At 40.4% G+C, this 12,500-nt stretch overlaps 1 protein-coding gene across 1 annotated transcript; it reads left to right on the top strand.

Moving 5' to 3' along the window:
* Positions 1-5,588: 5,588 nt before the first annotated feature.
* On the top strand, positions 5,589-7,280 carry LOC125032845 (unconventional myosin-XVIIIa-like). Its single transcript, XM_047624229.1, has 2 exons — positions 5,589-6,479; positions 7,242-7,280. Exons 1-2 carry the CDS (start codon positions 5,589-5,591, stop codon positions 7,278-7,280), a joined length of 930 nt encoding a protein of 309 aa, XP_047480185.1.
* Positions 7,281-12,500: the final 5,220 nt, after the last annotated feature.

The following is a 12,500-nucleotide window of genomic DNA, read 5'->3' as shown; positions in this document are numbered from 1 at the left end:
TTTGTAACGTAACATTTCCCCACTCCAGTCACCCTGCCAAAACACATGCGTTAAAATAAGAAGGAAGTATCTTCTGCCATAAAATAAAGCTCTTGTCTTAATATCATATAACACCATCCGCGCGGTGAAATAGTACTCCGTGAGAAATGGTTGGAAAGAGAGGGAGGAATAGAGAAAAAAGTAGATAGAGAGATGGAGAGAGGGAAAGAGAGAGAGAGAGAGAGAGAGAGAGAGAGAGAGAGAGAGAGAGAGAGAGAGAGAGAGAGAGAGAGAGAGAGAGAGAGAGAGAGAGAGAGAGAGAGAGAGAGAGAGAGAGAGAGAGAGAGAGAGAGAGAGAGAGAGAGAGAGAGAGAGAGAGAGAGAGAGAGAGAGAGAGAGAGAGAGAGAGAGAGAGAGAGAGAGAGAGAGAGAGAGAGAGGTAGAGAGAGAGAGAGAGAGAGAGAGAGAGAGAGAGAGAGAGAGAGAGAGGGAGAGAGAGAGAGAGAGAGAGAGAGAGAGAGAGAGAGAGAGAGAGAGAGAGAGAGAGAGAGAGAGAGGGGGGGAGAGAGAGAGCGAAATAAATGAACAGACAAGAAAAAGAAAAAGAAAGGCGAAAGAAATCAAAAGAAAAAGCGAGAAAGCGAAAAAGAGAACAGAATCCTCACAGTACTCCCCCTCCTCCCTCTGACCCTCCCGTGCCGCCACAACCCTCCCACCCCTGCCCTCCCCATCCCATACGGGCGGCAGCGGAGGCGAGCCGATTCCAAACGCTGCGGCTCCGGTCGCTCGGCGGCGCAGCGGCTGAGTCTCGCCTGTCAGTCCGTCGCCATATTGCTGTTTGTTTACACTTGTGTCTGCGAGCCTCTGTGAGCCTCCCACACCCTTTTTTGAATGAAACTGGATGAATTGAGGGGCTTGGGATCATTTCGGTAAGATGAGAGGCTGTTAATGTCTCCCTTTCGAGGTTGGTGGGGGTTGTCAGTGTGGGAAATGAGCGAGGAAGGGCGAAATAAAGGGTGAATGTCATGATGCCGTTACTTGAACTCTTGTTTCTTCCGTGATAAAAGTTTGGGTCACTAGAGAGTTTTTAATTTTTTCTCTTTATTTCGTTGTTCTGTTCGTTTGGGATGGCTGTGGGGGATGGTTTTTTAAAAGCGTGATTTAGGTGGAAAAGATGTGAAGAGGATATGAACTGTGAGATATGTTAAGTTTAAATACTACGAGAGACATGAGTGGTGTGTAGAGAAATACACTGATTGGAAACATTTCAGCATTTTATTATTTTTAATGAATTTTTTTGGAAATTTATAAGTGATTGGAAAATGTGTCAGAATTGCATTCGTTGTGAGTAGTGGTGTTGATAAGATCTGTGTAATGATTCTATGGTGACAGTTGCAAGGAATACCAAAGCAATCATTTTTCTGTTAATATACAACACAAACAGAAAAAAATAATGTGTATGGAAATTAAAAATACGCTATTTTCTTGATGAGGAAAGACATGGAAAAGTGGTGTGAAGCAAGTGAACATCCCATGTAATGTGTTACTGTATTTTTAACTCTTCAGTTATATCTTGAAAGCAATCAGAGAATTGTGCGATATGAACTGTATTCAGAAATGACTACTTTTATCTGAACTAAAGGTGGTAGTGATTGCAAAAGTTTAAATATCAGGGGATCTCAAATACGAGATACGAAAGTGATGGAATTGGAAAATGTTGCTGACTGTATTTTTATGTTTGAACTTTAATTTCCCCTTTCAATAGACTAGACCAATAATTTCATGAGGGACACAAAGGATTAAGGTTACAGTGAATGTTACGGTGAACTGTATTTGGGTTCTCAGTTAAGAGTTTCATTGACTTGGGTCAATATTGGGCATTATGGTAATCTAGTAAATCTTGTGATTAATTCAGTGAAGAATGAATACAACTAGAATAGGCTCCCAAAACACATATGTCAATAGTGATTTAGAGACACTCATCTTATAGGTCTCATCTTATAGGTCTCATTTTGAGAAAATTATACTTATAACCACAAATAACACATAGATTGTCCCACACAACTGAGTTGTCCCTGGCTACCCCAGTGCAAGATAAAGAAAAGGCTATAGACCATAAACTTGAAATCAGGCTAATTCATATTATGTGCTTTATAAATATTGATATAAATGATGTCAGTTGAGATGTATATTTTTGAGAATGAAAGTATGTGGGAAGAGATTAATTAGGGGCATGGGTTTTTGTGTGCCACACTTTTCTTTTGTTTATTCATTTTTTTTCCTCTGAAAATCAATGAGTGATTATAGTTTAGGGGAAAATCTCATCTCCCTCTATTATTATATTATTATAGAACACTGCATTCTTTATCAAATACCTTGGAAAGATGAAGTGAAATATTCACGTGTAAAATGTTGAGCATAAATAGATTAGGCCTACTGATAATTAAGGTGAATGATATCATAGTGTGTTGAAAGAGTTAATTTACAGATTTACTGGTTTATAAATGATTGACATGAAAGGATATGAATGCCTCTTAGTACAAAAAAAATTAAGGGTCACACACGAGGTAATTCATGTTGACAGTATTTCTCACACGTATAGAAAAGAGTTTTTCAAATGAGAAAACATTGGTTTGATATCAATAGTATTTTATTTACATCTCAGATTTAGTGGCAGGTAAGGTTACATGTTTTGTAGACATTACTTCAGTAATTTTATTCTAATATTTACATGTGCAGGCTATTTTAAGTGAAGCTGTAGGGATTAAGCTGTAATAGTATTGCTCTAAATTTTGTATGCCTTTTAAAGCAGTACAGTTATTTTTTTAAAAGTGATAGCACAAGGCACCACATTAGGTATTCCCTACATACAAATATATCAATGTTTGAAGAACTGGTACAAGAAATTTCACTCTCTCTCTCTCTCTCTCTCTCTCTCTCTCTCTCTCTCTCTCTCTCTCTCTCTCTCTCTCTCTCTCTCTCTCTCTCTCTCTCTCTCTCTCTCTCCCCCTTTCTTTCTTTCTTTCTTTCTTTCTCCCTCCCCCTCCCTCCCTTCCCCTCTCTCTCTCTCTCTCTCTCTCTCTCTCTCTCTCTCTCTCTCTCTCTCTCTCTCTCTCTCTCTCTCTCTCTCTCTCTCTCTCTCTCTCTCTCTCTCTCTCTCTCTCCTTCCTCCCTCTCTCCATTTCCCTTCCTCCCTCTCTCCGTTTCCCTTCCTACCTCCCCTTCCTCCCTTCCTCCCTTCCTCCCTTCCTCCCTCTCCCGTCCTCCCTCCCCTTCCTCCCTTCCTCCCTCTCCCGTCCTCCCTTCCTCCCTCTCTCCCTTCCTCTCTCTCTTCCTTCCTCTCTCTCTCTCCCCTTTTTTGTCGCTCCCTTTTTTTCTCTCTGTCTTTCTCCATTTTTTTTCTCTCTCTCTCTCTTTCTCTCTCTCTCTCTCTCTCTCTCTCTCTCTCTCTCTCTCTCTCTCTCTCTCTCTCTCTCTCTCTCTCTCTCTCTCTCTCTCTCTCTCTCTCTCTCTCTCTCCCCCCCCCTTCTCTTTCCCTCTCTCTGTTTCAGATAGTGAAATGAAAGCAATTTACTGTTAGTAGCTATCATTAAATCATAAACACACATGATAAGATCAATTACTCTTTTAGTAATGGCTGTTACATTTACCAAGGTTAATTAACAAGTGATCTGTTGATTGGTAGTGTTAGCATGCTTGCTGAATTATAGATTATCATTGACTTAATTTTATTTTTAATGAAATTCTGTAGTAGACAGATGTGAATTTGAGGGTGTGAGAAGGCTGTCATACATAGTGACCTTCTACCAGCTTTATCCTTTTCTGGATATGAGCTGCATGCTAGTATAATGTAGAGGAATTACAGGGCTACACTTAGTAACTGACATTAATGTGTGTGAGATAAACTCTCTTGAGTTATGTTGATGACCAATAGGTGGATGAGTCATGAGATATGAAATGCAATCATTTGGTAGTATTTCTCTGATTTTGTGGGTAATGTTTAGGAGTCAGTGGGGCTTTTATTTTTTTTAAGTGGCTTTTGATAAGAGATATGTTGCTTATCATAACCTGGAGAGTTTGAAGATGTGTAGATATCCATTTCATATTTTTTATTTTCCATTTTTTTTTTTTTTTAAGCTATTACATTTTTTTATTTGTTTGATGCTCAAACTTATTATCATTATTGTTGCGATTATTATCATCATTATCATAAATATTTTTTGTTATTTTTGTTGTTTTTGTTTTTGTTGTTAAAGATATTGTTAATAATGATAATGATTATAATGATATCATCATCATCATCATCATCATCATCATCATCATCATCAATCATCATCATCATCATCATCATCAATCATCATCATCATCATCATCATCATCATCATCATCATCATCATCATCATCATCATCATCATCATCATCATCATCATCATCATCATCATCATCATCATCATCATCATCATCATCTGTCATCATCATTGCCGTTGTCATATTTATTATTATTGTTATTGTTATTATAGTTTTTAAGATTATTAATGATGTTATTATTGTTATTGTTATTATAATTTTTAAGATTACTATTACTGTAACTACAATTGCTATTACTACAATTACTATTACTATTACTATTACTATTACTATTACTATTACTACTACTATTACTACTTCTACTACTACTACTACTACTACTACTACTACTACTACTACTACTACTACTACTACTACTACTACTACTACTACTACTACTACTACTATTATTATTATTACTATTACTATTACTACTACTACAAATACTACTACTACTACTACTATTATTACTATTACTATTACTATTATTATATCATTATTGTTGTTATTTTGTTTTTTGTTATTGTTGTTAGTCTATTATAGTTATTATTATTATTATTTTTTTTTTTTATTGTTTTTTATTATTAATGTTATCATTATTATTATTATTTTATGATTTGATTTTTTAATTATAATAATTATTATCATTATTATTATTGTTATATTATGATTATTATCATAATGATTATTATTACTGCTATTTTATTTTTATGTTGTTATTATGATGATGATGGTTAGCTATTACCTTTTATAAGAATATCATCATCATTCATTATCACTGTTGTTGTTGTTGTTGATATTATTATTATTATTATCATTATTTTTATTATTATTATTATAATTATTATTAATATTACTGTTGTTATTATGGAATTAGAGTTGATGTTGGACCAAAGGAAAAAGGGTGGTTTAGGTTCGATATCATTATAGATAATACCAATAATTTGCTTCACCTAACTGAGGCCTTTCTTTGATACTTACAGAGAAATTGCTTAGGATTAATGTGAGCATTTCTTTTTTCTAGGGAGTTGTAAATATAAACAAGAAAGATGTTTGGGTTTATGAAGAAAGACAAGGACAAGGAGGATGAGAAGAAGAAGAAAAAAGACAAAAAGGACCGCAAGGAGGCCAAGCGATCCAAAGACAGAGCCACGCTGACTTTAGATGAGCTCAAGAGACTAGATGAAGCTCGACGGAGTCTCATTGGGAAGAGCAGGAAGAAGAAGGAGGACAAACTGCCGAGTGGCATCACAGCAGACTACATGGAACAGTTCAGGTCTGGCCTGGGCAATGATCAGTCTGAGGTGGATTTGAGCTCAGCTGGAACCTTTCAGGAGCTGAGAGAGCGCTATGAAGCCATGGCATCGGCCTCAAGCCTCCATAGTGACTCGAGCAGCGATGGGATCTCACTGAGATCTGGCTCTGGTCTTCCTCCAAGGCCTCCCAAGAGAGGGATTCTAAAAGGCCGTGCCGATGGGGAAGGCACGGAGTACCAGGGCGTCAAAGGGGACATAGATGACGAGTCTAGCCTGCTTCAAAACACTATGCAAAATGAATTAATAATGTATGAAAATCTCCTGCAGGAAAAAGGGATAGTGGAAGCCCAGAGACTGTCAATCACGTCCTTAACGAGTCCCCGTAGAGTGTCTAATGGGTCAGCCCCTGTGAGCCCGAGAAGCCCCCCGCAGAAGCTCATGAGCCCCATACAACCCCCACATCCCAAGTTCATAGTGGAGCATGCGCCCCCTGAGGTGCCCGACCCCGCTAGTCCCCCTCCTACACCCACCAGTCCTATTCCTGTAGGAGAGAGTGTTGGCCATCATCACACCAAGACCTTTGCTGTAGACCTAAGACTACCAGAACTAGTGCCTCCGCAGCCTCCAGCACCACGCACCCTCACCATTCCTCGGTCGCCAGCAGGAGACTTCGGCTTCTCACTGAGGAGGGCCCAGGTTGTGGAGCGAGGTCCTGACAACTCTGAGACCAGGCGCACTATTGTCTTTGCTGAGCCAGGTGCTATTGGAAGGGCTAATGTGACTGGGCTCCTACCTGGTGACCGGCTACTGCAGGTCAATGGCATTAGTGTAGAAAATAAGATACGCGATGAAATAATTGAACTAATCAAGGCATCACCCGACTGTGTCACACTTGTGGTGAGTACCTGAAGCTTTTTTTGATGATTTCTCAAAATCATCTCCCTTCTGTATATTTAGTCTACATTTTTTTAATTCACATATTTATTGGCTCTTCCTTACTGTTTATGGTTTTTATTATGTGTTGTCGAAAATTCTGCATTCTTATTCTTATGCCAGAAAGGTTATTTTCAATGATTAACAAAGAGAGTAAGAAAGTTGAGTTTGTATGTAAAGTTTATATATACAGTGTCTGTGTATCTGTGCTTATGCTGGTTGGTATGTCTGTGGGTCTATCTTTATCTTTGAATGTACTTAACAGTCATTTAGAAAATTATAGTTTTTATTTATTGATAAATAATTTTTTGGTCAGTTTTTGTTTGATATCATAATCATTGCTTTATCTAGTTATTCTGTTCACATTACTAGTAATTATTTTTTCATCAAATTTCACGTTTATATGATTCTTAAAATAAAAACATTAATAACATTTGAAAAGTGTCAAATAGCCCCTTGGGTTAATGTTATTTGATTAGTATACATATGTAATTCCTGTTATTTAGAGTATTCTTTAATATTGTGGACTTGAGGTAGTTTAGGGTAAATTTTTTTTTATTCCAATCTGTTTTGCCTGTTTGCGACTATGTGTCTCTGTGTCTGTCTGTATGCATGTGTATATTTTTTGTCCTATTCATTCTAATATTGAAAGAAATTAATAGAACTGAAACCATAATTTGCCGCTAAAAGGTTGTAGGCCTATATGAAAACATTTTAACACAATAGTTGGACATCCTTAGTGATGGTGAGGGTCCGTGGCTGTGAAAGCGAATGAATGAATAAATGAATTACTGAGTGAGTGGGTGAGTGATTAAATAAGTGAATGAGTAAATAAATGAATAGATAATGAATAAATGAATTATTTAATGGGACTGAGTAAGTGAATGGATGAATGAATGAAGGAATAACTGAATGAGTGAGTGAGCGAGCGAGCAAGCTAGCTAGTGAGCAAGGGACTGATCTTGCATCTAGATGAGTTGCCGTTTGATCACTGTGAGGTTTCCCGCTATTGGGTTAAGGGACATGAGTCTGCTTAACACAATCCAGTTATCCATGCTGTAACAAGTTATTTGCTTATTTGTTTCCTTATTTACTTGTTTATTGAATTATTTGTTTACTGGCTTCGTTATATGTTATTGTTTCATTCATTCATGTATTTGACTAGTTGATAAATCGGTTTGTTTATTTGTTCATTTTAATTTTGTTCTTGGCACTTGTTCACGTTTGTGTTTCTCTCTATGCTTCTAACTGTGAGCTCTGAATGGACACCCCATTGAAACCTCACGATGTTTAACGGAATAGTGAGGCTCAGCGCTCGAGGTTGGGGCGGTATGCACAGCTCTGGCCCTCTGCATAATCGCCTCTTTCAGTGGTGTTGCATAATCTTTTTCTTCTGTGGTGTTGCATTGCCTGATCATATTCTTTTACGTTTATTATCACTTATAATTTAAGTATTTAATCGTATTGCTGATCATGCTCTTATAAGTATCGTATAATCGTATTCGTGATTCTTTTTGTGTTGTATAATCATGTTCCAGATCATATTCTCGTAGGAGGCCTAATCATATTCCTAATGATATTATAGGCCTAATCGTATTCCTAGTGATATTCCTTAAAGTATTATATAGGCCTAGTTGTATTCTTCATTGGTATCCCATGCCCAGGTCACACCAAGAACAGGGTCCTGATTACCAAGGCTATTTACTGTCGACCCAGGCTAAAGATACCACGGCGGAATTGCGTGTTTAGAAGCCCCCCCCCCCCTCCCCTGGGCTGTCGGGTATCCTCGGAACCGGTTGTCGGGCTGTCGGTACCGTCGGAATGACTCACGATACTTGTGCGGGTGCGGGCGTCATCTGCGTGACGGGTACTGCCACAGGGGTCATGGCACCGTGCCAAGTGTTGAGAGGGTGCCATGCCAGATTAGAGGGGAGTGGAAGCGGCGGTGGGGAAGGGGAAGAAGAGAGAGGGGAGAGGGAGGGATGAGAGGGAGAAGGAAGAATTTCGCGCGTGTTAATTTCACTCAAATTGCTACCGCATGGCTTGTTATGGCGTCGAGGCGGTTTCTAGAGGAGAGGAAGTTGGCGATTTAGGTCCTTGATGCGCTGGCCAAGGAGCGGGGCGGAGGAAGGGTGAAGGAGCAGGCGGAGGAACGGGCGAAGGAACGAGCGAAGGAGCGGGCGGAGGAAGGGCGAAGGAGCGGATGAAGGAGAGGAGGCACGCAAGCACAGGCGGGTGGGCGGGGGGAAGGGAGGCTTCGCGGTGCCACCTGAACCCGGAGATCACGGGATGGCGGAAGGAGGATGAGAGCGGGAAGTAATGAAGGATGGGAGCGAGAGAGAGGGAGAGGGAGAGAGAAAGGGAGAGAGAAAGGGAGAGAGGGGGGAAGAAAGAGAGAGAGAGAGAGAGAGAGAGAGAGAGAGAGAGAGAGAGAGAGAGAGAGAGAGAGAGAGAGAGAGAGAGAGAGAGAGAGAGAGAGGCAGAGAGAGAGAGGGAGAGAGAGAGCGAGAGAGAGGCAGAGAGAGAGAGGGAGGCAGAGAGAGAGAGGGAGGCAGAGAGAGAGAGAGAGGCAGAGAGAGAGAGAGAGGCAGAGAGAGAGAGAGAGGCAGAGAGAGAGAGAGAGGCAGAGAGAGAGAGAGAGAGAGAGAGAGAGAGAGAGAGAGAGAGAGAGAGAGAGAGAGAGAGAGAGAGAGAGAGAGAGAGAGAGAGAGAGAGAGAGAGAGAGAGAGAGAGAGAGAGAGAGAGAGAGAGGCAGAGAGAGAGAGAGAGAGGCAGAGAGAGAGAGAGAGAGGCAGAGAGAGAGAGAGAGAGGCAGAGAGAGAGAGAGAGAGAGGCAGAGAGAGAGAGAGAGAGGCAGAGAGAGAGAGAGAGAGGCAGAGAGAGAGAGAGAGAGGCAGAGAGAGAGAGAGAGAGGCAGAGAGAGAGAGAGAGGCAGAGAGAGAGAGAGGCAGAGAGAGAGAGAGGCAGAGAGAGAGAGAGGCAGAGAGAGAGAGAGGCAGAGAGAGAGAGAGAGAGAGAGAGAGAGAGAGAGAGAGAGAGAGAGAGAGAGAGAGAGAGAGAGAGAGAGAGAGAGAGAGAGAGGGAGGGAGGGAGAGCGAGAGAGGGAGAGAGAGAACGCGAGGACGAGAACGAGAGTAAGTGAAATTTCATCACAGGCGAGGAGGATTAGTACGCCAAGACGACTCGGTTCCCTCCCTGGAATGTTCTCTGACGTGCACAAAGACAACCAGGAAAGTTCTTGGTTTGTTTGGGGTCCGAGTGTAAAAGAGGGTGTGAAGAGAGGAGGGGAAGGGGGGGCGCAAAGCGGGGAAGGAGAGGGATGGGATGAGGGAGAAAGGGTAAGGAGGGATGAGGGAGAAAGGGTGAAGGAATGAGGAACAAGGGGATTAGTGGAAGAAGGGAGTGGGGATTAAGAAAGCGCCAGGGAAAACTACGAAAGAGGAATAAGGGAGAAGAGATAAAAGAACACCAATAAATAAATGAAAGAGAAAAGATACAAAAGAATGAGGAGTAGGGGGGAAGGGGACGAGAAAAGGAAAAAGAAGTAGAAGAGAAAGAAAGAAAAGAAAAGATAAAAAAGAGAGATAAATCAAATTACAGAGATAACGCTACGAAGAATACCACACAGTAAAAATAAGTCAGAGAAGGCAGAAAAACAGACCAAAATAAACTCCTTATCTGTTCCCCGCGATAAGCGCAGGCGCCGTTGGCAACGTGTTTCGCCGTAGTTCATTATATGTGTGCGTGCGTGCGTGCGTGCGTGAGAGTGAGAGAGAGAGAGAGAGAGAGAGAGAGAGAGAGGGAGAGGGAGAGGGAGAGGGAGAGGGAGAGGGAGAGGGAGAGGGAGAGGGAGAGGGAGAGGGAGAGGGAGAGGGAGAGGGAGAGGGAGAGGGAGAGGGAGAGGGAGAGCGAGAGCGAGAGGGAGCGAGCGAGCGTATGTGCAAAATGTATATAAGTACTTATATATTTATATAGACTTTACATATGTGTGTGTGTCTGTCTGTCTGTATGCATGCTTACTGTACAAGTATGTGTGTACATGTGCATTTTATGTGGATGTATATGTATTTGTTTTGTATCTGAGTACTGGACGTACATATGTGTATAAACGTGCGTGAGGAAATGCACGTGACGCGCGTGTTTGTTTTTCCTCGCCGAATGCCTCGCCGTCGCGTCTATGCCAGGGTTTATCGCCCGCCGTAACGAGGTTTAAGCGGGTTTCCCTTGGCATTTAGCCTTTTTTCATCTCTCCATTCTTCCACTTTCCTATATATATATTTTTTCTCTGTTCCCTTTATTGGTGCTCATTTTGATTTTGATTCTGATTTGCTCAATTTTATATGCTCATTTTAATCTTCTTAGCAGTGTGGAGTCTTTTCGCGCTCTCTTGTAGTTTCCCCTCCGCGCTCCTTCGCTGCTTTTTTCTTCTTTTTTCTTTTTCTTGTATCTTTTCTTTTCTCATATTTCTGTTTTCCTCTGAAATATTTTTTCTCTTTTATTTTCTCTTTTTTTTAAGTCTCTCTACATTCTCTTATTCTTTTTCCTTCTCCAGCTCGTGATTATTTTCTCGTTTTTATTTTCTATTTTCTCCGTTTTTTCTCTATTTTCTATTTTTCTCTTTCCGTCTTCTGCTCTTTTTTTAACATTATTATCTTTTTTTTCACCACTCTCCACCCTTTCTTTTTTGTATATATTTTTTTTCTCTTATTTCTGTTTTCTTTCTTAAATATTTTTTCTCTTTTATTTTCTCTTTTTTATTCTCTCTATATTCTCATTTTCTCTTTCCTTCTCCAGCTTGTGTTTTTTTTCGTTTTTATTATTTTTTCTTTTCTCTGTTTTTGTTCTGGCCATGTTTTATTTTTGTTAAAAACATTATTTTCTCTTTTTCCTCATTCTCCGCTGTTTCTCCTGAGCTAAGCCGCGGGGGGAAGCATTAGTTGATTGGGGAGGAAGTGTGTGTTTGTGGGTGTGGGGGGGGGGGGGTAGAAGGAAGGGGGAAGGGAGGGAGAAGGAGAGAGTGAGGGAAAGAGAGGGAGAGGGTGGGGGTGAGAGAAGGGGGAGGGGAGGAAAGAAGGGATTGAGAGAGAGTGAGAAAAAAAAAGAAGGTGAGGGGATTGGGAGAGGGAAGGGGAGGGAAGGAGGGAGGGAGAAGGAGAGAGTGAGAGTAAGAAAGGGTGAGAGTGATAAAGAGGGAAGGGGAGAAAAGGAGGAAGGAGAAGAGGGAAATCGAGGGTGAGATAATGAAAGGAAGAGAGAGAGAGAGAGAGAGAGAGAGAGAGAGAGAGAGAGAGAGAGAGAGAGAGAGAGAGAGAGAGAGAGAGAGAGAGAGAGAGAGAAGGGGAGGGCCGGTTGGAATGGTGCACTGTGCAAGAGGCATCCTGCAGCTGCATGTAAAGGGGATCAGGCACACCGAAGCTGCATTCTCTGCCTTTCGCGATTACTAAATATCTTTACCATCTTCATCATCATCATCATCATCATCATCATCATAATTATCCTTATAATTATCACTAATCATCTCTAATCATCATGATGTTCGTCTTTGATCATTATCATATATTTTAAAAATGTATTGCGAACATAGTGATATATGTATTTGTCGATTTCATTTTTAATTTGTTTTAGGTGAGACGCATTTAAATACATAGACATTGATGACTCAGTTGGGCGAATCCTGCAGAGGCCGTCGGGGGGGGGGGGGGGGGATTTTGGAACTGGCTGGCTGTCAGAGTAGTTTATTTATTCGTTTGTTTGTTTGTGTAGTATTAAAGGTATTTTTGTTATTGTTATTGTTATTATTATTATTATTATTATTATTATTATTATTATTATTATTATTATTATTATTATTGTTGATGTTGTTATTGTTGTTATTGTTATTCTTCTTCTTCTTATTATTATTATTATTATTGTTATTACAATTAGTATTACTATTACTATTACTATTATCATCATTGTGAAAAAGAGACCAACATAAGAAAATGG

The sequence above is a fragment of the Penaeus chinensis genome, chromosome 15, assembly GCF_019202785.1.
Source record: "Penaeus chinensis breed Huanghai No. 1 chromosome 15, ASM1920278v2, whole genome shotgun sequence".
Taxonomy (NCBI): Eukaryota; Metazoa; Arthropoda; class Malacostraca; order Decapoda; family Penaeidae; genus Penaeus; species Penaeus chinensis.
This window is presented reverse-complemented; position numbering and strand designations above follow the sequence as displayed.